The sequence below is a fragment of the Camarhynchus parvulus genome, chromosome 2, assembly GCF_901933205.1.
Source record: "Camarhynchus parvulus chromosome 2, STF_HiC, whole genome shotgun sequence".
Taxonomy (NCBI): domain Eukaryota; kingdom Metazoa; phylum Chordata; class Aves; order Passeriformes; family Thraupidae; genus Camarhynchus; species Camarhynchus parvulus.
This window is the reverse complement of record NC_044572.1, coordinates 4,762,322-4,788,228: the sequence shown is the minus strand read 5'-3', so window position 1 is coordinate 4,788,228 and position 25,907 is coordinate 4,762,322. Positions and strand designations below refer to the sequence as shown.

The 25,907-nt window shown below is 48.1% G+C and overlaps 1 protein-coding gene across 2 annotated transcripts in view; it reads left to right on the top strand.

Moving 5' to 3' along the window:
- The window catches only part of LOC115901021 (mitogen-activated protein kinase kinase kinase 3-like), an 82,410-nt gene that overhangs the window by 30,693 nt on the left and 25,810 nt on the right, over positions 1-25,907 (top strand). Inside the window, exons 3-7 of one of the 2 annotated variants that reach the window (XM_030943295.1) lie at positions 7,707-7,816; positions 17,142-17,182; positions 18,172-18,271; positions 23,315-23,428; positions 25,046-25,157. In XM_030943295.1, coding sequence (XP_030799155.1) covers positions 7,707-7,816; positions 17,142-17,182; positions 18,172-18,271; positions 23,315-23,428; positions 25,046-25,157 — 477 coding nt within the window. Of the gene's footprint in view, positions 1-7,706; positions 7,817-17,138; positions 17,183-18,171; positions 18,272-23,314; positions 23,429-25,045; positions 25,158-25,907 lie in introns of both variants that reach the window. The other variant, XM_030943294.1, reaches the window with a different exon arrangement.

The window sequence follows — 25,907 nt, the reverse complement described above, 5'->3', positions numbered from 1 at the left end:
CTAAACACAGTGTCCAGTTCGGCTATGCAATTTTTCCATAGGAAAATTGCAGGAATTCAGTTTTACCCCCAAGAAAAGGGGTGTGTGGGATAGTGTAACTGTGCCCTAAACCCACAGATGTTCTGCTGGGCACTTGGTGTGATGGACCTCTGTAGCTGTCCAAAGCCTCTGATGGGTTTGGTTTTTGTTTCTTTTCACAAAGCAGTTACTGATGGTGCTATAGAAGTGAAATCAAAAATCCAAACCAGTGTCATTTCTGGAGAGCAAGAGTTGACCACCAGTTTGTCAGGTTGAGAATCAATAATCTCCTCTACCTCTGCCCCCTTTAGCATCATAATTCCCTGAGAAGAAGAAATGTGCTTGCAAAACCCCCAGCACGTCACAGCGCTGCTTTCCTGCGGGAGTTTGCGTGTCCTGAGCTCAAGGCATCAGTGAGCAAACTGCTGCCAAGAAATCCAGCGTGTCAGGAGGGTCTTCCCTCACTTCCTCCTGCATGATTGCTCTGCTCAACCTGCTGGGCTGTGCCCTGCCCTTGTCCTGCCCAGGGCTGACCTTGGCATCCCTTGGGTGGGGCTGCAGGAGGGAGAGCAGCAGGATCCAGCTGCTGCTGGGGAGCCTTTGCTGCCTTGCAAAGGGAACATGCTCCACTGCTGTGGCTGCTCTGGAGGAGGGCAATTGGATAATTTTTCTCTTTATCAGGCTCTGGACATGGCTCCAGACAGTGGCAAAATGCTTTGTGCATGAATTTATGGGGAGCTTTGTCTGGATCTCACTAGGTGGGTGCAGGCAGCGCTCTGCTTGCCACAGATCATTCACAGACAGCCCTTCCGAGGGGGGTGAATTGCACAACAGCACTTGTGGCTGCCTCTCAGTGTGTCTGGGTCCCTTCTTTGCTTGCTTGGGAGGCTTTTGTTACAGTCCAAGTCAGGCTGCTGAGCCTCTGGCTCACTCAGCTCCTTCCTATTGACCGGGACAGTCAGTGGTGGTATTTAGTTACTGATTGAGCCCTTCTGTTACGAATCAGACTAATTTCATTTAGAAAAGACCTTTGATATCATCAGGTCTAGCTGGTTTGGTACCTTGGCCCCTGGTGTCTTGTGGTCCTGGATGCTGGTGGCTGCAGCTGCCTGTTCATGGTGTTTGCAGGTACTGCAGAAACCCCAGGGCTGGGATTTTCTTTGTCTCCCAGCTTCTTCCCCCTCTGGCTTTTGGAGAAAAGGCAGCATTTATCTTCACCAGCAAGTTCTTTGATGTGTGCTCTCACATGGGTGAGTGTTGTCCTGTTCCCTGGGCCAGGAAAGGCCTGGCCTGGTCTGACTCTGACCTTTTGGGAGGGCAGTGGGCAACCCAGGTGGCTGCTGGTCTGACAGATGTGGAGTTCCACTGGAACACCTGGGCCAGGTTTGCTGTTAGCCCCTGCACACACAGCAAACAGACATGAGAAGGTGCTTTGGCCACTGAACATTACGTGCTTCTTTGCTGTTTCCTCTTGATAAAAAAACAACAGCAATAACAAAAAAAAAAAAAAAAAAAAAAAAAAAAAAAACAAAAAAAAAACCCTGGAAAGAGCTGCAGAAATGAATGAAGTACCACTCTAGTGGCAGAATCTGTGTATTTCCATTTACTAAATGAAGAAGGGTTAAAAAGAGATGAAATCACAGTCTGTGAGTACCTGGAGAAGATGTGGAGTGTCTGTTAATAGAGGGCTCTCCAAGATACAGGGCTATTAAGATCTAATGAACAGAATACAAAGCAAAGCTGTGTTCTCAAACTGGAGTTGAGATGTTTTTACAGAGAGGGGTTACTGGAGTGAGTGCATGAGCTCTCCAGCCAAGGCTTTCTGAAGAGGCTGTTCTGTTTGATTCCAGGTCAGGGCTGGCATGTGGAGGCTGCTAAATGAGTTGCTGTGCCCTTTGTATGCAGCCAGGAGGGCCAGATCAAGTTAAGTCTTCTCTGAATTTAAGCTCCTTTAGCTCTGGCTGCAGACTCGTGTGGTCTTGAGCAAGGCTTTTGTCTGTCTGTGATTTCTGTCCATCAAATGAGGCATCAAACCCAGCCCATCTCCCTTTGTGACAGTGCAGCTGGAATTCCAGCAGGACAGGGGCTGCCCTTTGCAGGAGCTGAGTGGTGCCAGGGGAGTGAGTCTTGTCTTTCAGTTCAGGGTCCCTTTGCTAAGTGATAAATGTTGTATATAGTTGATCCAAAAATTGTGTATTTTCAAAAAAACAGCAAAAATGAAAGGCTGGTGTCTCTTCTTCAGCATTGTCGGTCATCATCATGTGGCTCCATATTTATTTTCACCGTGTTTTATTACATTTCAGTATTTTTGTCACTATATATTCAAAGTCTAGCCCATGAATGGGCTTTTACTGAAGGAGACAGTGATTATTTGTGGCTCCCATCCTCTCTTCATCCCCCTCAGCTTTCACAGAGCTCTCCCCTCTGCCTGGGGACATCCCCAGTGGCTGCATCACCTTCTGGAGAGGAGGGTGCTGCTGCTGGAGTTTACCCAGGCAAGTGCACCATCAGCACCAGGGCTGTGAAAAGCCCACTGGGATCTTCACAGTGCTCACAGCTGCGGTTTTCTCTGGCTCCAAGTGCCTGCAGGGCCCTGGGGCTGTGTGCTCCAGCCTTGCTCAGGAGTGACTCACAATATTCTTCCCTCCAGAGCTTTCCCCCCACTCTTCCCAGCCCTGGTTCTGCCTGGTGTGTGTGTGTGAGAGGCCCAAATCAGAGCTCACCATGTTTTATAGGATCTGCTTTGCTTCTGTGGGCTTCATCCAGCTGCTGCCTTTTTTTTTATTATTATTTTTTTTATTTCAGTGTTGAAGGAAGCAGCTTCATGGAACTACCATAAACTGCCTCTTAGCAATGACCTATTAGTGCAGCCAACAATAACAGCAGTGTCTAGACCATCTGAACACAGCTAAATTATTCCTTTGTCCCTTCTTCATTTGCTTTCTCTCCTGCCTCTTGAATTGTTTTGGGTGGTCCGTGTTGACCTTCAGGCTTTCTACTTCTCCCTTTTCAAAACTATTTTTTTCATCTCCTTGAGCAGTGAACTTGCTGTACTAAGACTGAAAGTGCAGGTTCCTCTCTCCCCCACCCAGGCTGGAGCCAAGGCCACGTAGCAGCCCTGGAAATGTGTCTCTGAAGGGCAGAGATGTGTCATCTGCTGCCTTTTTGGTGTCACTCCCTGGTTGATTTTGCCAAGTAGCCAAATGCCCCAGATTGACAGAATTCCCAGAATGACCAGGTTGGAAGAGACCTTCAAGATCATCGAGTCCAGCCCAGCCCCAGCAGCTCAGCTAAACCCTGGCACCCAGTGCCACATCCAGGCTTTGTTAAACACACCCAGGGATGGGGACTCCACCACCTCCCCGGGCAGCCATTCCAGAACTTTATCACTCTTTCTGTGAAAAACTTTTTCCTAATATCCAACCTGTATTTCCCTTGGTGCAGCTTGAGGCTGTGTGCTCTGGTTCTCTCAGTACCAGATTCACTCTGGTAGTGCCTGGAGCTTGCAAGTCCAAACATCTTGCAGAACTGAAAACCTGATGAGAGAAGGAGGCATTCTGGTTTTGATAAAGGATCCTGCCAAAATGGATGAGTGTATTTTAATAAAAATATAAACCCTGTCTACTGGAGCTTCACTGGTCGTTGCTTCTTGGGAGTGCTCTTGGCTTTCTGCTCCTGTGTGTTCCTCTCCTCTGTGTGGCTGTGGATATTTTCCCCCACCCCCAAACCCCTGGGAAATTAATATCTTCTGAAACATCTATTATTTTTGGTTGGAAGTGATCCTTGGTTGGATGGGCTGGCAGTGCGATCAAACAAGCTTTGTCACAGGAAACTGATTTAAAAAGCACAAAATTAAGTGCGTTGGTGGAAAGTAGAGAAGAAAGAAATGAGTTTCTATGAAGGGAAACAACTGAAATCTGAGGATGGAAAAAGAGACATTGGAGACAGAGGGACAGTACTAAACACAATTTATTTTTATGTTTCATTTTTGCTGTCTCTGTAATCAGCTTTTCTCTGTTCTGCTCTTCCATGGTAGAAATAATCCTGTTTTCATGTTGTGTTGGAGATCAAGTGGGATTTGTTGTACAATTCATCCTGTCAGCCCACAGTACCTTTAAGTGAATTTGTGCAGAACGATGCCAGAGTGGAGCTGGGCCAGGAGCTTGTTCAGGAGCAGGAACCTGAAAGATTTCCAGGAGTCTCCCAAGCCCACAGAGCTCCAAGGATACTTCATCAGTGTTGTGCAACTCACAGATGTTCTGTTCTGGAGCCGTGGCAGAGCCTGGGGAGGTGTTGGCTGTGCTGCCTTCTCGCAAGGCTGAAGAATATTTGGGTCCTGCCAGGGCTGGATCAGGAGAAGAGGATTTTTCCTGTCCCTTGGGCAGGGGATTCCTGACAATTGGCATGTGTCCCTGGGAGAGCCATCCATCCTTCACCCTCTCCTGACTCAAACCCAGCCAGAGAGAGAAGGAGCAGCCTGTGACACCCCTTTTGCTGGAAGGGCTTGGGAGTGGCATTTGGATTTAATTATCCAGTTCACTTCAGCGCTTGTTTGAATTTTGACTGCACTGGCTGAGCTGGCTGCATCTTTCCATGGAACAAAGTCCTCCACCCTTCTTGGGAGTCAGCTGGGAGACCCCAGGAGCAGTCATTAGGATGGGCAAGAGGTTCAGTCTGGAAAGCATCAGTCCCTGAGCAGAGCTGTCCTGGAGAGGACTGGGAAGTGTTGGTTTTGCAAGAGATGATGCAAATTGTGCTGCTGCTCAGAAGTTGCTTCAGAGCCTGGTGTGGGGGGTTTTGTTTTGAGCAGTTGAGGCTTTGGTCATTGCCTCCCTGAAATCACAGCTCTCTTTGGAGTAAAAACACACTGCTGAAAGCAGCTGGAAAATACTTAAGAGCACATAGAAATACATTAGTTGAAGGAAATACTGTATTTCTGCTTGTGCTTAAGTCGTTTTTCACCCTCTAGCAGCAGAAAACAACCTTTCCTGCTTGGATAGGAAGAAGTTTTCTTATCTTATTTTGCAGCAGTGATGTCATGGAAGTGGATTTTAGCTTTTTGACAATCAGCACTCATATTTTGTAATTAAAAATGCTTTTCAGAATGCTCTTTTGCATTAGTTTCTTAGTAGATAAAGGAAGGAAAATGCTGATTTGACAGTCAAATACAAGAAATAGCTTCTCTTTAATTTTTTTTTCTTTAGTACCTGATTCAGGACAGCTGGAGCTCAGTTTTACACCACTTATTCTATTCAGTTGATGTTTGGGTATTTCTGGACACCAGCTGAATTTAAGCAGTAACTGAAAGTGAGTGGATTCTCCTTGCTTTGCTGTGTTTGGAGAGATGCAAAAAGTCACTTCTGGCAGAGATTTTTAGCCTTTCTAAGAAATGTGACTTACCATGGACTGGGTTTGCAGCGCCACGAATTTTTAAACATGAGTTTGGTGGACTCAGAAGTCTGTTACAAAAAAAGTTTTGGCAAGACTGATGTGCAGATAGAGGAGGAAGACAATGTGATACAAACCAGGGCCCTGGTGGGTTAAGCAGAGATTCCTCTCCTGGAAGATGCTGCTAGGGGGGTTTGGAGGTGGGAGAGGGGTGGGGAATAAATTGGGCGGTTTGACTGTGCCTGCTGGCCCTGGTGGCCCATGGCATTACAGATTGTGTTTTGTGTCAAGCAGTGCAGGAAACTTTTGTTGTCACTCTCTGGAAAAAAAAAAAAAAGGTGAGGGGCACTGTAGAGATTAAAGCTTTGGTGGAAAATTCCTGGAGGGTGGCGTAAGGGGGTTTTGTTTTTGTGGGTTTGTTTTAGCTCATCCCTCCCCCTGTTCCCTCCCCCTTCAACAAAGAGGAAGAAATAAAAAAGCCTTTTTTTCCTTTTTTTCCCTTTTTTTTTTTTTGTGTGTGTTGGGTATTTTCCTACTACAAAATTTGTGTGGAAAACTATGCTTGTCCCAGAGGTCCTTTTAAAAAAAAACCAAAACAAACCAACAACAACAAAAGAAAACCACCCCAAACCCAGACTTTGGGGACATTCTTGATGTGTTTCTTTTTTGTTGTTGGTTTGTTTTGGTTTTTTTTTTTTTTTTTTTTTTTTTTTTTTTTTTTTTCTTTCCCTAAACTTGAACTGAAAATTATCTTGAGTTTTTTCCTGTAGCATTTCAGGTTGTGCTCCCTGCCAACCCTCTGGAAAAACATGCCTGTGCTTTTATAAATAGGGAAATTTGGGAGGCAAAAGGGATTACATTTTCACGTACTTACGTATGAATTTTATTATTTTATCAGTTGTATTGTTAATATGGATTTACAGATGTATGTTTATATATTAAATATGTATGCACACATTGCCTACAAGAAAATATTGGCTTTTTCCTAAGAGCTTGATGTAGGCATGGGAGCTCATTTCTGAGCTCTGAAATGTGAGACTGGATTTTAAACATTTTCCCCCAGTTTTTCCCCATATTTCTTTAATATACTCTGGGAGCAGAGCATGCACAAGAATTCTTTTTCTCACCTATCTGGGTTTTTTTGTAGCTTCATTGCTCACAAAACCCAGCAGGAGGAGCAGAACAAGAGGAGATGGTGTTTTATCTGAGCAGGAGGATCCAGGACATACACCTCCCTGGGGAAAGGTCCTCAGTGTTTGGGCCCAGTCCTGTCTGAGTTCATATGGTTTTTGTCATTTTTCACATATTTGTGGACTTTGAGTTAAATCTGCAGGCTGGCCTGGCTTAGGGGTGGTTCTGTCCCTGGAGACACTCATTTTTAGACAAGATTTGTAGCTGTATTTGTATTTTTTGCAGTAATTTCTGCATGTGCCTACCATTTGCCTTGACTGTGGCACAAGCATGGGGTGTGCAGGGGGTTCTCACACCCTCCCAACAGTGTGCCCTGCCTTAGGTCCTGACAGGGTTCTTGCTGCTTGTGGTTGCTATTTTGCCTTCAACGCTTCATAGCTGCTTCAAGAGGCCACAACCACAGATGTTGAAGTGTTGAAAAAGAGGAGAGTGGTTTCAGAGCCAATGGTCCCTCAAAGTTCTCCTGTTACTGCAGAAATCAGAAATCCCATGAGGGTTCTCGGTGTCTTCTCCCCAGCACTGCTGAGTTTCTCTCTTTTCTCATGGATTCCTTGCCCTCTCCCCTGGTTTCTCACTGCTTCTGGTTTTGAGGGTCGGTTGTGGCTCTTGAGCACCTTTAATGAGGAGGGAGCAAAGACAAGGACACCTTTCCCTAGCCCAGGTTCCTCCAAGCCCCATCCAACCTGGCCCTGCACATGTCCAGGGATGGGGCAGCCACAGCTTCTCTGGGCAACTGTGGCACGGCCTCACCACCCTCACAGAAGAAAATTTCTTTCTAATATCTAATCTAAACCTGCCCTTTTTCATTTTAATGGCATTTTCTTGTATCCATGTCCTTGTCAAGAGTCCTTCTGCAGTTTTCTTGAAGACCCTTTCAGGTGGGGACCATGAGATCTCATTATCTGTCTCACCTGTGATGAAGGAACCTGTGGTTTCAAGACAGACTGGGCTGGGAGAGACTGTGATGTGGTCTTGGAATGCCTCTCTTAACATTGTGTCTTTTGATCCATTTGTGTTGAAAGTTTGTCTTTGCAGTGCTGTATTTTCACTCTGCGCATCCGAGGGCAGGGTTGCTTTCCGCACTTCAGTTGTCTCTTCTTTCCTTGCAGATGAAGAAGAAGCTCTGAACTCTATTATGAAGGATTTGGCAGCGTTGGGCAAGTGTGGGGGGCTGCTGGACAACAACAGGAATAAAAACAGTGTCCACTCCAACAAACAGGTATGGCTTTGCTTCTTCAGGCCACCCCAAACTCCAGCAGACCGCAGAGGAGGGCAGGGTGCTTGCCATGCTGGCTCAGCAGAGTTTAAATGTTAGAACTGAAGTTAACAAGTGCTCAGCACATCAGAAATAGAATCATTTTACCAAGCTAGGAGGTTTATGACCTCTGTTTGAAAAGCTGAAAGGAAGTTACAGGCATCCCTATATCACAGAGGAGCAGAGAAGGGTAATACCCCAAATTATTCACAAATATAATAACAGGGCCTGAAACTGGGTTTAAATCTCAAGTCTCACCTCAAGGCACTTCCAGCTGTTGTTTAGCTCTGAAAGTAGCAGAACTTGTTTCAGGCTGTGCAGCTTTAGGACTTGGATAAGTCAATTGTTTTCTATTGACAGCGTTAATGAAATACAATATTTATTATGTGCACATTTTGCTTCAGATATTTGAAAGACAGACTGCCAATTCTGAGCTGTAGACACCCAGGCTCTTTGGGGAGGAATAATGTCATTCTTATATAAAGTGTTTAATTATGAATTACTGCTGTTTATCTTTATGCTCCTAAACATTTTGGCCCTGTTGCACATTCAGAGCTGTTTTGGTGAGCAAAAAACATTGTCCCTTGAGCAATGTCAGAAATTATTTGCTGACATTGATACAATAGCTGAAGTGGATTTAATAGCATGTTTGTCTATGGAGCAAATAATATGGGAACGTGCAAGTTGTGAAGAAAGAATTCAGTTGTCAAAATAGCAAGGAAAAAAGGGAGAAAAAGATTGGGACAACTGGGAAGCTGCTGGAGAAGCATGGCAGCAAATCCACGTGGAATTCCACCTCTAGTGCCATGGTTTAGAATGAGCTTGCAGTGAATTCTGCAACTGCTGGGTGCCTAGCAAGGGAAAAAACAAATTATCATTTACTGTGGTCAGGCATTTTTTAATGTCACTTGTGCCACAAACAAAGCAGTCTGGGTGCAGGGAGGAAAAAATCCCTTCCAGAATCCCTGTGGACTCCCCAGCCACATGCAGACAAAAACACGTGCGCACGTCTGGTTTCAAAGCACGGCCTGGCAGGAGCAACTGGCCAAGTTGAATCACTGGGTTTGTGTTCAGCTCATGCTGAAAAAAGTCCAAGATGTTTACAGAAGTGACCAGAGAAACTCAGGGCTGGCTCCCTGCAGCTGCAGGAGAAGCAGAAAGCCCAGAGCAGCTTTGGATGGCTGCAAGGGCAGCATCTTGTGCACAGTGATGGGTGGGGACAGTGTGGAGCCAGCTCCAGTTGCTTTCAGGCTCCTCTTAAAACATTTGTTTTGCACGACAGGGGAAAATCCCTGCTGTTGTTTTTGAGACCTGGGCTGTTAATGTAGCACATACACAGTTAACCAGATAATTAATCAAAAATAAGGAAAATGGTAGTTTTCATTGATTCAGTTCTTATCTGCATGAAGTTGGCATCTTGCAATCAAATCCACACCCACAGCCCATCCACTCTGTGTCTTCATTTATAAATCACCCATGGAGGTATGCTGTGCTCTAATATCAGCTGCCAGCTGTGTTTAATTTTATTACAGGAATTTCATTATATTTTACTGTATAAGAATCAAACTTTCCTTCTTATTAGAGCACTGATGCTTACAAAAACACTTCCTCCTTCATGATTTTTCTTTTTATCCACAAGCGGAGCCGCGTGCTCAGGGTTGCTCGGAGCTCCCTGATGGAGGAGATGTGGATGGTGAGGATCCTGCTCTCCTCACACATCCGGAGCTGAGGGGTCAGACCAGCAGGTCCCAGGAGAGGGAGGGCGTTGGAGGATGTTGAATTGTTGCCTCACTAAATTGGACTGGCTGGAGCACGTCTGGCTTGCGGCGCTGCGGGAGGTGGGGAGCGGCCAGAGGAGGCGGAATTAGTGGGAGCTTGGTTCATGTTTCTAGCTCAGTTTAATCAGCTTGTTTGGGTCACTTTTAGGGGTTTTTTTTCGTTGTTTTTTAGGACAGAAATTGATGTGGGGGAGAGATTGCTTTGGAAGTGCTGTTGTCATGCTTGCTGTTCCTTTGGTACTTGGTTTTCCCTTTTTATTGTTTGCCTGATCCTGTGATTTTTATTGTTTACCTAATCCTGTGATTAGGGTGGTCAGTTGGGCTGAAAGATGCCCTGCATAGTTCCCTTCTTGGGGGGGAAATGAGGCACAGGGCCATTTTGGTGATAAAATGTCTTCTTGGTCATCTAATTGTTGGTACCTCTCATGAGGCCCTGCAGCAACGTGCTCACATTGAACTACTTGGGTTTGGGAGTTCAGTTAGTAGATTAATAAAATAATATTTCTTTTTTCTGTGGAAAAATGTTTTTTCTGAGGCATGGGAATCCTTTGGTCAGTGTTCCAAATTTCCATTGAAAGACAGAGTTCACAGCAAGAATGTCTTGGCTAACTAGCCAGTTCTCTGTGGCTTGCAGCAGTTTCTGGTACACAGAGAAGCACAACTGAAGTGCTATCTCATTCCTGTCTCCTGGAGGGCTTCCTCAGTGCTCTCTTGACACAAGTTTGAAAATTGAATCCTGCCAGATTGTATTCCTCGTAGGCCTGGGCCACACAAGAAAACAGCCTGTGGTTGTGTGTGCTCCAAAATGTTTCTTTCCCAAAATATTGATAGTTTTGCTTCAGTTCATCTTAAGAAATGAACATCCTTTGGCAAATTTCATAAGAATCTTTCTTTTCTTAGTTTTCTTCCCTCACAAATGAGTTTAGGGTGAAGGTTGAGTTTCTGGATGTGCAGTGGCAGCCACTCTTTCCTGCCTCTCTGCCTTGTGGGAATTACAGGGACAGACAGCCATGGGCACCCTTTTCCTTCCTTGTGTGAGGTAGAGCAGAGCAGTTCTTTGGGAACAGAGGGATCCTTCTGACATTATTCCTGCTGCAGCTTCTGCACTGGCATTCCTCTGTTACTCCTTTAATCACTCTGTTATTCCTTGTGCGTCCTCTGGCATGGCTGGAAGGAGCCCTTCCAGGCTATCTCTCAGACTGAGCTTGTTCATAGAAATGTCTCTGAAGAGGGGAAGAAGGAAACAGGAGAATGAAGATCAGCGTTGTGTTCATTAAGGAAAAAGATGAGTGGAATAAGAAGGGAAACCCCGAATAATTAGGAAATCCTGAACAAAAGGATGGAGGGAGAAAAGAGCAATTAAATTAGCATTTATTTTGGATCTATTTATGTGCACATCCATTCATTTCTATAAATAGCACTTGGCAACTGGCAGTATGAAGCTGCTTGTCAGTGGGCCTCTGTCACAGGCACTGGCAGCCAGCAGTTCTTCTGCCACCTTAATCATGATGGCGAGTTCTCCCACGGCAATTAAATGTTTGTAGGAAATGTTTCTCCAAGTACATCAAATGTCAGATTGTCCTAAAAGTTGATCTTTTAGTAAATTACCTCTGGACTGTTCTCTTTGGCAAGCTGGATGCAAGACAAGGCTTGCTCCTAACTCCAGTAAAATACAGCTCATTCTGGGGGCTCTCTGTGGGTCTTTGAGCAGCCTAAAAAGGAGTTTGGCTTTATCACCTGGAGGATATGGTGTGGATGTGGGAAGATGTGAGTCTCTATGAGGGGATCTGCAGGGATTTCCTCACCTGGGGAGCAGAAACAAGGGTGCAAATCACTGACTGGGGAAGCCTTGGCTGGAGATGGTGAGGCAGTGGAGTCCCAAGGATTTAAGAGGCTTTCCTATGTCTGCTCGTGGAGCTGACATGAGGGTGAAGAGGGTGATACCAGTGAGAAATCCAGCTGGAAAAATACCTCCTCCTTGCCAGGTGGGTGGTTTTAGATAAACATTTTGAAGCCTGTGATTTCTGTTGCTGTGTGAAACAGAAATGTCTGCAGCTGGCAGCAGTGAACCTTCCAGACATCATCGCTGTCCTCCGAGCTGCTCAGGTGCTTTCAGAGGAAAAAAAAGCTGCAAGGATCCGGGGGGACTGCGATATATTGTGCCTTCTGCCCCTGCAATGATGAATGATGAAGGGGCAATGCCAGACAAACTGCTTTCTGTCTGCTTGCTGAATAACGCGGTGTGTGGGGGTTCAGATAATTCCCAGTGCCGTGCGTTACTCATCTCCTCTGCGGTCGGGGCCGCGCTCCAGCCGTCTGGCGTGTGAGGAGCTGAGGGCAGGGGCGAGCGCTGGGCTGATGCAAACGAGCTGCACCTTGGGGAAGTGTAGGAGTCCCCTCAGCCTGGCCCTGTGGTGCTGATTCCTCTCAGCCAGAGCCAGGAGTCGAGGAGGAATCCCACTGCTTTGTGGCTTTGTACGAAGGGAGTGACTCGAGCGCGGCTCTGCGGGGTTTTCTCGTTGTTTCCTAATCCAGCGAGTAGAAAATCAGAGAAGTGAAAACAAACCCTCTGGTTACCCTGTGGCGTGCAAAAGTTGGTGTATTTCATTGCCCCCGTGTTACCCAGGGGGAAAACTGAGACAAAATAAGTGCCCAAAATCTTGTGGGTGGGTATGAGCAAGGCTGGAATGAGCAGCACCAAAGGGAATAGGAGGCCCCTTGTGATGATTTTTCCTGCCTTTCTTGACCACAGAAGGGTTAATGCTGAAGTCAGAGGCTTGTCCCAGTTGGTTTGGGAGGCAGCTGTGGATTTGGGTGGAAGAAATGCTCTAAAGGCCCCATCCTTGTGATGTCTCAGCATGGGCAAAGCTGTCCTCTGGTTTGGTTGGACAGGAGCAGGTCTAAAGCCACAGAAGTGGGGTCTGGACAGAGCACTGTTTCTGATAGCAGTGGAGCTTAGGAGGAGGAGAGGTCATCATGGTGGGGGGGGAATCTTTGAATTTGTGCTAGTCTGGGATTTTCCAGAGTGGCAGTTTTAGTTGTTTCAGTGACACCGACAGGCGTGGAGGTGCAGGGCTGGCTCCTCTGCTGGCTCCCTGCCTGCCTCTGCCATTAGACAGCTTTCTCCACAGGCTCAGCTTGGACCTATACCCCAGTTTGAGCGACCTCCTGGCTGTTCAGCAGAGAGGGTGCTCAGCATCTTCTGCTCCTCCAGAGCCACTTCCATTTTAGGACTAGCTGCTTGTTTTCCTGCTCTCCGTGTGTGCTTTTATTACAAACAGCAGTCAGCTCTTCAGGGATCTCTGTATAAGATCATGATTCACCTCGTTTGGAAACACTTTTTCCGTTTTTTTCCAACGTTTTCCTTAATCAAAACCAGCACACAGGGCTGTTGCTCCAGCTCTGAGGGCCAAGCTTGGCCCAGCCTGCTGGGGTACATGGACCCTAGCCAAAAGGCAAAAGCAGTTGTCCCTTTTCTCCCCAAGTTCCCATCTGAATTCCCTCTCTGAAGCTTGGCAGTTGTGGTCTTTTCTCTGTGAAATCCGAAGTTTTGAGGAAAGAGCCAAAAATACCTCAAGGAAAGCCTGGAAGGATGGTGATGGCTTTGTGGCCGCAGCAGCGGCTTTGCTTTTTCCTTTTGGAGGAATATGGCAAGAAGGAGTAAAATACCATTTGTTTGCAGGGCTGGAGGAAATGCCAGTACAAGTATTTTGGAGGAGAAATTATTGTAGAAACGAAGGGAATGGCTGTGGTATTTCCTGTCAGGGCTGTCGCTGGTTTTGTTTGTGTCGCAGCAGGGTCTGAAGGCGCCAGCGGGGCCGTGGGCTCCTCTGTGAAACACACACAGGGAAAACTGCTCAGTGCTCACAGCCCAGGGGGCCAAACACCTTCATTCTGTGCTTCCCTGTACCCCTGTGCTGCTCCAGAGAGTGAACCCCAGAATGGTTTGAGCTGGGAAGGGTTTTAAAGGCCAGGCTGTCTGCTGTGGGCAGGGACATGTCACCAGACCATGCTGCTCAATCCAGCCTGGCCTTGAACACGTCCAGGGATGGAGCACCCACAGCTTTTCTGGACAGCCTGTGCCAGTGTCTCAGCAACCCAGTGATGGAAAATGTCTTCCTTATATCGAGCCTCAATCTAGCCTCTTGCTGTTGAAAACTGTTGCCCTCATCCAGTCACTGCAGGACCTGGTAAAAAGTGTCTCTCCATCTTATAAAGCCCTTTTATATATTGAAATGTTGCAAGAAGGTCTCCATGGAGCCTTCTCCTCCCTAGGCTGGGCTTTCTCTTCACACCCTTAACCAAAACCCTTCCTGTCTTTGTGCCTCAGTTTCCCTTGTTGGCTCCATTACCTGCCTGAGCTCTCACAGTGCTGGTGAAAATCTTGTTTAAATGCTCTGCTAGAGCTCAGGGTTTAAGGCTGGTGCCTGTGGCTGTCCTTATCCCTGTCCTGCACTGTATTTAACACAAGCCTTTGGATGTCTCAGCTTGTTCTCCTACACCCACTAAGGACCTTTTGACTGAAGGAGAACAGGGCTGCCCTTGACCTCATGTGGCACCTGATGGCAGGGACAGTGAATAATTCAACCTGGGTTGTGCAAGAGGAGTCACGTTCCTCACAAAACTGCAAAAGTGAGTAGGACCCAGCAGCTTCCACCACCCACACCTCTTCCAGCTCAACATTTGCACGCTGTGTTGAGTTCCTGATGTGGAAGGTGCTGGTCCTGCATTCCCCCTGATTGTTCATTTGAGGTGTTGGGTGCAGACTCACACAAGGTTCTGCTCCAGCACTTGGCAGTGCCCCAGGCTCCCTGTGTAATCTTAAACCAGTTGCTGCAAACCAGACTTCCATGGGTGTAAAAAATCACAGCCTGCTCCAGCATTTAGGAAGTGCTTTGCATCCCCTGAGATTTCCTAGTACTTTGGGCACTGCCCACCTCTTTTTTTTTTCTTGAAAAAAGGAAAAAAGTATTTGCTGCTGATAGCAGTGATGAATTCAGCTTGAGCTGTAGGTCAAAAACATGAGCAAGCCAAGGGAAGCCTGAAAAATTAAACTGTAATCAACTTCTCAGACTGATAAATATGAATTTTTCCCTCTTCCAAAAGCTTGCCAGCTAAAGGTCTTGGTTTCTTGGAGGGAGGCAAGAGGTTAGTGTGTTTCATATTAAAGAAAAATGTTATCTAATTAAGAAATGAAGTGGGTTTTCATTTCCCTGTTGCAGGCAATGTGTTTGCAGCTCTGCTCAGAAGCAGAGCAGAGCAGTGTGGGGCAGCTGGCGTCCTTCTGCTGGCGTCGGGCCACGGCACATCAGCCTTGTTGTTGATGTAGAAGAAAAGGATGCAGCAGGGTCGTGGCTCATTTTTTTTCATTTGCTTCTCTCTCTGGAGCTTTAGACAAGTGTTCTGACATTTTCCAGCCACAAGCTGTTTTTCAAAACTTGTTTGTCTGTGAAATCTGTGCTGCTCAGCACAACCAGGCAGCGTGTGCTGCATCCCAGCTCAGTGCAGTGTTTGGGGCTGTGCTGAAAGTGAAACCTGTGTTTTGAAAGGTTTCCTGCAGTGAGGCCAGAGCTGTGGGAGCTCTTCCCCTTCCACGTCCTGCTCTTTGTAAGGAGAAACCTCGAAAGTTCCTTGTTTTTTTTTTTTTTATCTCTCTCTTTCTTTAGAGAAAGGTTGTGTGGTGTTATAGTCAGTGAACCCACACTGGCCAATTTATTGCCAGCATTCAGGAGGAATAAACCAGCCAGGCCTGGTCAGAGAGGCACGTGCAAATAAAAATTGGCATGAAAGAGCCTGTATCTTTTCTTTTCTAGCCCAAATAATCCAAGATCCCAATCCCACCTGCATTTGCCTGTCTCTCCAGAATGATTTGAACCTTCAGCACTAGGTTGGTTATGATCATCTCTTCTCCTTTGCAATTTCGGACTGGTTTAGGATTAATCTGGTAGTTTTACAAGTTGGGCCTGGTTCTGGCAATGAGCCTGGAGACTCTCCAGACGCTGTGGGTCTGGAGAACTGGCTGTAGGCAGAGGTGATGTAAGTGCCTGTTTAGCACAGGCCTGTATCACTGCTGGAGTGCCCCACTTGGTGACTGTCCCAGCACCGGCTCTTCCCAGCCCTTCCGGAAGCACAGAAAATGCCACGAGCAGAGATAACAAGGATGCATTTTGGGTGATCCAGCGTGTTTACCCTGAATCTGTTTAAGCTTTTTAACAGAATTGCCTCCAGCCTCGACTTCCTGAATTTCAGTGGGTGTTTGCAGAACTCGAGGAGCTGTCGGTTGAAAAACAAACCCGAGGGCGCCGCTCCAGCTCCTCTTCCTCGTTAGGAACAAAGCTGTTCTGCTGCAGCTCTGCTTTCCCTCTGAGAGGATGGAAAGTGTGCCTTCACACACTGGCAGCCCAGGCCCAGAGATAAGTGCTGTGCTCAGGAAGGGCTGTCACCCACCCAGCTGGGAGTTATCCCTGCGAGACGGGACCGAGCCCTCCCTGGGGTTACACCTCGGAGGGAGGTGGCCAGCACTCCTCTCTGCATGGGAAGAGAGCTGTTTGAGGAGGCTGGTGGGCACTGTGGGGAGGAAAATGCTGGTTAAGTGGGCTCACTAGACCTGGTCTGGGGAGTAAAGAGGGGTTTGATCTGCTTTGGAGGCCGTCGGAAAGTCCTGGAATGATCTGAGGGATGCTAGAGGGATGCTTGGCTCAGATTTGGCCTGAGAAGCTGAAGGAATGAAAAAGCTCCTTGTGGTCTTGATTGCTGCTAAATATGCACAAATAGAGCAGGGGAGAAGTGGTTTTTACTGGTTCCTGCACAGCTGTGTGCTCAGTGTGCCTGTGATTCCACTGGCTCTTCCTTGGGCAAATTTTGTGGTTTCTCTTGAGGTGAGCAGTGGGTCAGTTCAGGGGGGCATTGGCTGTGCATTGTGTATTGGGCCTGATACACTTTGCATTTTGTTGGTCCCAACAAAATAGCAACCAGCCCTTCAACCATCCTGGCACTGTTGGCTTTAAAATTTTGGACTGTCTCCACTTCCGTTAGAGAATGCTTGCTTTTACTTCTTAATTCTTCACCCCAAATACACCTGTGTTCTAGCAACCATCCTCTGAGCTTTGGTTTTTGGGTTTCCAACAGAAAAGTACTGGGATGTAACCATGGGAAGCACTGAAGGTGGACAGGCATCAGACTTGCCATATTGGCCTCTTTGATAACAGTGCCTTGCTCCCAAGAGTTCAGAACAATTCTCAGCTTTATTAATTAATTTTATTAAAACTAACAGTTATAGAGATGAGTGTCTTCTTGCTTACAGAAGAACTTATTTTTTTTGTCAAGAACATTTCTCAGCAATGTGGAGTGTCCCCAAAGGCTGTGAATCCACCAGGCAGCTTGGCCTAAATAAAGCAGATGTCTTACAGAGTTAGGAGAGTCTCCCTGAGAACTCCTGTCAGCTTTGGGTCTGTGGGTCAGTCCAGGATGCACTTTGGGACCTCACCATTCTCTGCTTCTTCTTTCAGCAGCGAAGTGTCAGGATCAAGTTTGAATATGAAGGAGAGAAAAGGTAGGTACCTACTCCAGACCCCTGTGAACACAGGGACAAATTACCTTTTCCACCCAACACTGTCCTGCTGACTTCAGCCAGCTGCAGCTGAGCTCACAGCAGGATTCATTCCCCTAAAATCAGCTGCACTTTTATATGCAAGAGCCCTGCCTCACCATCCCATTTGCCACAAGAAGCTCCTGGGATTTGCAGCAGGCAAAATGGTTCCAAGCGGGAAGTCATGAAATGCCTCTTTTACCAGGGACATTGGGTGCACACTTGGATCCTTTTCTCTTGTTAATTCTTGAGCCCTGCTGAAGCACAGTGGAGCTGGAACTCTACAGAAATGTGTCCTTTGATTAGCAGTCCATGACACTTACTTAAGATAACCAGATTTTGGGCATGGGTCCCATAAAAATAGGGCTGGGAGTTAAAGCTTGTCCGCCCTTCCCTGCTTGACATTTTCATGGAATCACCTCTGCTTGGTGACTGTGACAGGGCAGGACACAGGCTGATGGTCCAAGGTGCATGTTAAAGCCAAAGAAAATTGAAGTAGTGTTATTTTAGGGTTAGACTGTACCTGCTGTAAGTACCTACAGAGGTGCTGTGTGTGATGGTACAGGAGAGTCACAGCATGAGTCCCCACTTCAGTCCTCCTCCCTATTCGGAGCCTCTTGCTGAAAACAGAGATGATAAATCACTGACCATTGCCTGATCTGGGTTTTCTCCAGTGGGGGGCTACTGGACTTCCTTTTTCCCACCTGTACTCACATTGGAGGGAGGAGCAGAGGGAGGTGCACAAAGATTTTTGGTAAATATTCTTGCAGAGTTGTCAGGTCCCCTCTTGGGCACAGCAGAGGAGCAGCATTTCTGTGAGTGTAAAGGCAAGGAGCACTCTTTGTGCTTTGTGATGGAACACAAGTCCTTTCTTCTGTACTGTCAGTAAAACCCCAAATTCCAGTATGCTTCTGCTAAACTGAGAGTGTTGTTGTATTTGTTTGTGTATACAGGATTATCCAGTTTCCAAGACCGGTCAGATTCAAGGAGGTGGTGCAGAAGGTCACGGACGCTTTTGGGCAGACGATGGACTTGGTCTGTGTGAACAATGAGGTACTCTTCTCCTTACTGCTTTTGGGGTGCCTGCTGCCAACTTCAGAATTGAGCAGTGATTTATTCTGAAGGCCCTGATTTTGTGTTTTGCTTGGATGTGAAGAAAAACAACCTCTTTTAGTGGTTCCCAGCTAGTGAGTGCACAAGAGCTGTTGTCTGAACACAGCTCAGATGGCTTCTCGGCCTCCAAGCCAGGATTTTCCTTTGTCAAAGTGATTCCGAGTAAGGAACATTGTCTTTCCCCCTCACTCCATCAGGGGTGTGAAGCCTTGCCACCTGGGGGGCAGTTGCAGGAGCATGACGGGCAGAGCAGGAGGGACAGTGCTGCTCACAGAATGTTCTTTTCTCCAGCCCTGACTTTGTCTCACCCAAACCCCCAGCACGACGTGCACGCTCTTGTGGCTGGGTCTGCACTGCAATGTGCATCACTGAGCGTTCCTCCAGCAGCCCCTGTGGCCACATGAAAGCAGCCAAGAAACCCTCCCTGTGCAAGCCTTGCATTTTAAGGCTAGGAGGACTTTCTCCTCCATCATTCATCACGTAGGCCTCTGTGTTTTTCCCACTTTTGAGCCCAGCACTGTGTGTGGAAGGAGGATCCTGCTGAGGGCTGTTAGCAGAAGGGGGAAATCCTTGGCATCTGTTTTGGTGTGCTCAGTGTTTGCCTGTGAGGCATCTGCAGCCACTGGACTCTTGGGGTGGCTTTGGCTTTGGGAAGGAGGAGAGGGCCAAATGGCAGAGGTTGGCTTTTAAACACAGATCCTTTTAGATCTGCCCTGGCAGCTGGCTTGTTTAAGTATTAATTGCAGATGAGCTTTTGATTAAAGTATGAATGGAGAGAGAGGTCCTGAGGAGACCTTTCTTCTTTTTTCCCCCCCATTTATTATTTTCTCCCTTCTGTTTCAATAGAGATTTGCTCCACAAAGAAAGTTCCTATTCTTGTACAATAGGCACCTCATGATACCAAAGTGTCCACTGGGTTTTGCCTTTGAATGCAGTCAGGTTTCTAATCTTGGGCATTCTTTGACAGCCTCCTGGGAAAAGCCTGCCATTGAATTCTCCAGGAATGACTCATTTCATTCCAGGTTTCTTCCCGCTGGAAGAGGATTTCTTTCCAACAACAGCAAACAGAAGCTTAAATAATGCATTTTATCCCATGTTAGAGACTGTCTTTCTGGGCATGTGCACAGCACATAGCAGGGCCATGAGCAGGCCTTTGGGTACTCCTGATTTCTTAGGGCAGTGTTTTGTTTTCATACACTTAAAAGTTCCACCTCATGAGAACCCACAGCTTTGGGAAGATGTCTGAGGAGTAGTAACTCAGGATTGTTGTTCTGGAAACACAATAAACAGACACGAGGGATCTTTGGGGACACAGCCTACGTGCACACGTGGTGACATCCCAGCATCTGGCTCCTGGGTCAGGGTTTTGGGTGTCACGACTGCAACTTTCAGAGGGAACATGACCACAGACTCATCGCAGTTAAATATTTCACCCTGCCTTTATGCTCCAGGGGAGCTGGGCAGTAATTCTTTGCTGCCATCAGACACCTCTGTTGCAGTGGCACCTTGTAGAGCAAATCTAGACTGAGGTCAGCAGGCCCCTGCAGAATCTCAGTGAGTGGCAATCCCTGTCCTGGTAGAGGAGGTGTCCTGGGGCCAGGCTCAGTGGGATGAGCATGCCAGCTGGGTGGAGCAGGGGCACACATGAATCACATCCTGGTGGGACCATGGAATCAGCAGGCTGGGGCTGCTGCAGATAACAGCAGGGCCTGGCCATGGGTGTCCCCCATGGGACATGGCTGTGTTAGTTCCAGGCTGGGCTCATCTTTCTGAGGAGTGGGACAGTAAAGCCTGGCCTGGCCAGGGGCAGCACAGACACAATTTGTGATGTGACCTTGGGCAGAAATTCACTGAACCTCCATGTGCCACCACTGCTCTTCTGACCTCCTGCTGTCTCCTCCCCCTCAGCATCATTCTGGGAGCTTGGGGGGAGTTAAAGCCTGGGGAAATGGCAGAGGCACCATTATGGAGGGGAGGGAGGAGATAAAAGCATATTTAACAAACATTTGTTGAGCATTGTTGATGCCAGTTGGTCTTGCATTGGGCAGGAAGATGAACTAATTGACCTCTCAGATTTTTCCCCAACCCTGTTTCCTACAATTCTCTGGCTTTCTGTGGTGTCTCATGGAGTGAGGTCTGACAGTGCTGCTGTAGCTGGTGAAACCTCAGCCTTTGCCCTCACTTTTTCAACCTGCAGTGGAGAGACCATCAGGTCCCCCACTAAAACATCAGGCTCCAGGGGAGGATATTATTTAAAAGGCAAAAAAAAAATCCAATAAGCTCTGTTTGTGCAACTTCTGTGTAGGTAAACTTTGCTGTTAATCACAGCTACTCAGTCTTTAGATCAAATAAACCCAGTTTCTGGAAATCCACCCTGGCAGTTACTTCCATGGTTCTGCATGAGTCTGCTTTGAGTTTCATGCCTAGCAGATACCTGTTCCTGATGTCCATATGTGCCACAGTCTGGAAGCCAAATGGAGCAGAATTTTCTTGCCAGATGTGGGTAATAGGTAAAGCCAAGCTAAATACTGGCTCCAGTCCCTTTTACAAGAGGGCAATTTCTCCCTGATGTTTTTGGCTCCTCTGAAGGAGGCATGCAAACATGTTCATGTTGTGATGTTGGAGGGAGATGCAGTGACCTACAGAACATTCTGTTCAGAGCAGCAGCTGGGGGATTGCTCTGAGCACTTGTGAGGAGCTCAGGGAAGGGATGGGTGAGCAGTGGGGCTGAGCTGAGAGTTCAGGGTCAAATTCTGCTTGGTGGTGAAACAAGGGAGAGCAGCTCTCCACCATTCTCAGTTCTGTCTGGGGGTGTGTAGAGGAGGAGCCTGGTCTGCCTGAGCCAGAACCTTTGTGTGAACCTCAGGAGGGTTGAGCAGTGCCCCAGGGGATTCTCTGCACCTCTGCTGCTTAAGGGAGCAGGCTGAGCACTGCATTTAGGAGACATACTCAGTACCATCGTTGCCTGATACGTGTGGGGAATGCAGGTTGTTCACTCAAGTACGAATGAAGGATGAGAGGAAATCACAGGATCACAGAATGGGTCAGGTTGGAAGGCACCACAGAGGGTCATCTGGTCCAACCTCCCTTCTTAAGCAGGGTCAAGAAGAGAGAGAAGAATAGGATTGTATCCAGATGGTTCTGGAATATCCCCAGGGAAGGAGACTCCACAGCCTCTCTGGATGATCTGTTCAGGGTTCAGTCACTGCACAGGGAAGAAATTCTGCCTCATGTCCAGGGGGAACTTCCTGGGATCATTCCAGCCCATTCCTCCTGTGCCATTGCTGGGCCTGGTCCCTGCTCTGAGCCCTCCCTGCAGACAGGCACAGACAGGGATGAGGTCTCCTCTCAGCATCTCCTCTTGAGCCTGAACAGCTCCAGCTCCTTCAGCCTTCCCTCATAAGAGAGGTGCTCCAATCCCTTCATCTCCTTGCAGCCTCAGCTGGCCCAGCTGCAGGAGCTCCCTGTGTCTCTGCAGTCCAGAGCTGGGCACTGCACTCCAGATGTGCCTCACAGGGCTGGGCAGAGGGGCAATACCCTTCTGGGGCTAGCTGCAACGGTCTTCCCAGTGCACCCCAGGATCCTGCCTGCTACCCAGACCTGGGTTCTTGGCCACAAGCCAGAAGCGAGCTGTACCCCAGGATGTCCCTGGGGTTCTTGGCCACAAGGCCAGGAGCTCACAGTCTGAGCTGTATTTCCCTACAGGCCACCAGCCAAACCCTTGGCAGCCCCCTGGGATCAAACAGGTTGTCCCATTTGGCTCGTGAGTGTCACCTTGTGTGGCAGCTGCTCTGAGGTGGGTTTGCTGTGGCTGGTGGCAGGAGCTCTGATCACCCAGAGGGCTGAGCCACCTTTCAGGAGTTCTGGGAAGCTGTGGCTCCCAGTGAGAGCAGTGAGAGCCTGCTGGGAGCTGTGGCTGCTCGGTGCCTTTGGTCAGTGGAGTTACAGTGTACTTTGGCACAGGCATGAGAATAACATGTGCTGTGCTGGGTCCAGTGCCCCAGGCAACCTGCAGAGGCTGAGGCCTGTTTGCTGTGAGATTAGGCAGAATATTCCTCCTGGAATGAGGGGCAAGAAGTTGTGCTTTTAATCTTAGCCCAGGGCAGCAGAAGGCCACAGAGCTGCTCTGAAGTGCAGCTGTGTTGGGTGTTGGAGGCTTTGCAGGCTGTCTGCAGGACATGGTACACCACACAGCAAGGCTGGGAGGGTCACATTCCCTGTGGAGGTTTGAGGGCCATACTCTGCCATTTCCCAGGAAAACATCAGCACTTTTTGCTGCCTGACAGACACGGCACTGTGTAGTTCTCTGCTCTTACAAAGAGCAGAAGCTGAATTTGTTCTGCTGGCAGTGAAGGAAGTGATTCTTGGAAGGAGAGCAATGCACACCTTTCACATCAAAAGGGAAAATACTTTTATTTTTGGATGATCCCTGGTTTCACCTTATGGCCAGACACTAGGGATGACCAGACACTGTGTCAGTGTGCAGGAACACAGGCTGCAGCAGTGGGGAAGGGCACAAAGCATCTGCCAGAGTAAATCCTTGGGTGCAACTCACTGGTGTCTTGGAGCACCACTGCATGACCATCAGCCCTGCAGGAACGTGTGGGGTTGTTTTGGGGCTGGGTAGCAGCAGGTCCTGCTGCAGAATCAGAGCAGCCCCAGAGCAGCAGGCAGCAAGCCCAGTGTTTCATCCCAGCCCTCTCCTTTTCCCACACTGGATTGCTGGTGTGACCTTTAAGATTTCTCCTTGCAGATGTTGTTTGTTGTGACTTTTTTTGCATCTGTTCCTTGGTAAATGAGGTCTTGGAAGAAAATATTAGAGCTCAGCAAGCTGGAGGGCACGGGGGCCCCGTTTTCCATCACCTCCTTGGGTTCCTCCCTCATCTCCCGATTCCCAGGCTGCTCCCTGTAGGAATCTGCCTCCTTCTGTTTACCCAAAAGTGTGACATTGCCATCCTGTGGTGTTTGTTTAATCCCTTCCAGCTCCTGATGCCACTGAAATCCCAGGAAGATTTGGACAAAGCCATGGAACAGTTGGAGCTGAGCCCTTCCCTGAAGAGCCTGCGGATCCTTGTGAGCGCTCCAAAGAAAGCGAACGTGAGCCCTTCACCTTCTCTGCTCCTTTGTGTGCAGCCTGAGATGCCTTGTTATTGTGCTGGGGAGTGGAAAGGAGTCTCCTGATGGTGCAGAGCAGAGGGCAGGCTGGTCATGAGAGGGGGTCAGCCCTGCTCTGGCTCAGCTGCTCAGAAATGTTCCTGTGATAGCAGCCCAGAGGCTGAGCTCAGCTCCCGCTGGCTCCTGTGTCCTGTGAAGGGTTAAACACCTGACCCTCAAAGCTGAGAGGAACCCTTGTGCTTTCTTTCTTTCTAGAGATGCTGCCACCATTCCATTTCACCTCTCCTCTGTGTTGAGGATGATGCCCTGGCCCTTGCCATGCTGGGTGGCAGCATGGGGACTGTTCCCTGCATGTGCTGCAGCCGTGCTAAAGGCTGGGAGAGCAAACTGCAGGATCCTTCAGTCTCATGCAGAACTGTCTGGGTTTTTTCCATCTTTATTTACTTATTAGTTTTTTCCTGAGCTCGGTGGTTTTGCAGTTAAGCCTGTTAGCCTGACCTCGCTTGCACAGAGTGTCTTGCCAAAGCACATGTCGTGCTGCCCCAAGCACAGGCTGTAGAGCAAGGGATTTGTAGATGTTGCAATTCTGTTTCTTCTTTTTATTTCCTAGAAGTACGGGAGAGATTGGGAGTCTTGTAACTCACTTATCCCCATTCTTCTGCGGGTACTCACAGCCCTTGGAGCTTCTCCACTCCTTTTGAGAGGCTTGGAAAGTGCAGAGAGCAGAATCCCAGGGGAAACTGAGCCTTGAGTTGGGGTTTCCTAAACCCTGGGTGGAAATGGGAGTTTGTGGGAGCACAGCAGTGCTGCAAGTCAGAAATTCTGTGTGGAAATGGGGCAGTTTGGGAGACCACAGCAGTGCTGCAGGTCAGAAACCCTGGGTGGAAATGGGGCAATTTTGAGAGCACAGCAGTGCTGCAGGTCAGCTGCTGAGAGCAGAGGAGCCAGGTGGATCCCTGCCTGCCCTTGAGAGCAGCTCCATCTCTTCCTGCAGCATGTGGCCACGCTCCTGTGTGTGAGAGCACACGGTTCTGAGGTCATACATCAAATTATCAAAAAATCACAGTTCACTGTAATGTGTGGTCTTAGAATCTTAGTAAAACCTGGACACTACCAGGTTACCAGCTGGATATGGTTTTCTTTGCTCTTCCCTTACCTGTTTTCCCTGACCTTCCCCTCTCTGTTCCTCTGTCCTCTTGCAGAGGAACCTCTGCAGTGCCTCAGCTGCCACTGGAGTCTAGGGAGCAGGGAGAAGAGGTGCTGATTTTGGGATTGCAATGTTTTCAGTCCAGTGATCAGTCTCTGTACCTATCTGGAGATAATGGAGTGCAGGAACAGTCTTTTATATCAAATATCTGTATTTGCCATTATCTGTGAGAGCCTAATTTTATTAGACTGTTTTATTAGCAGATGTAAATTGTTTGTGAATGGTTTTTGGATCACTCTAGATTACGTGCATGTCTTCTTTCTTTCCTTTTTTTTTTTTTTTTTTTCATAGTTCTTGGGTAATAGGGTCCCAGGGAGCCAAACACAGGGTTTCACATGGTGTGTCCACAGGGCTTGGGCCAATTCTTATCATTCCCTTTGTCTGATCATCAGCTCCTGCAGCCCAACAACAGCAAGCAGCATGAGATGAGGATCTCCAGATCCATGGGAGATATCATGGGATCCCTGTACAAAGACTCGGAGAGGACACGCAAATATTCCACAGGTCAGTGAGACACAGCGCTCCCTGGGCAGTTCTGTGCTGCTTCAGCCTGGCCACCACCCTCTCCCTCTTTCTTTGTCACAACCCCAGTCTGGATGGGCAGCCTGATGTCCCCCAGAGTGACCTAGTGCTTGTCCTCAGCCTGAGGAAGGGAGGCTCTGCAGGCTGAGCAGAGCCACTCTGAGCACACAAGTGAAGAGAATGGGGGACCTGGGCTGTCGTTTGGGGGTGGGAAATGCAGTGATAAAAATGTCCAGTTAATTTGATTCCACTGAGGTTTATCAGAGTGATAATCTGTAGGAAGCCAAGGCTGTTTGGGACCTTTGGTTATTCCTTTAACCCTGTGGTGTTGTTCTCTGAGTTTCTGTCCCCCTTTCTCAGGTGGCAGGATAATGGAGCTGAGTGGGCTCAGGCTCCTTAGCTCCTGGCTGGGACCAGCTTCACCATGTAAATAATGTCTGTGTGCCACCAGTCTGTTCTTGTGGGTGAAATGACATCTGTGGTACCTCTTTCTGGGGTTTCTCAGGGCCATGTGTGTAGTGGTGACATTCCAGAGGAAGGGGAGCATCCCTTTCCTTCAGAGGGGCTGGAAGTAGGTACCTGCAACCCCTGAAACCAGGCTGGCCAACACCTGATCTGCTCTTGCAGCCCTGCAGGGACTGGAGTTTGTAGCCTTGTGTGGTTTTCTCTTTGGTTTTCTGGGCTTGAGTTTATGCTTTCCTTGCTTTCTAAAATACTCTGAGCTTTTTGAAA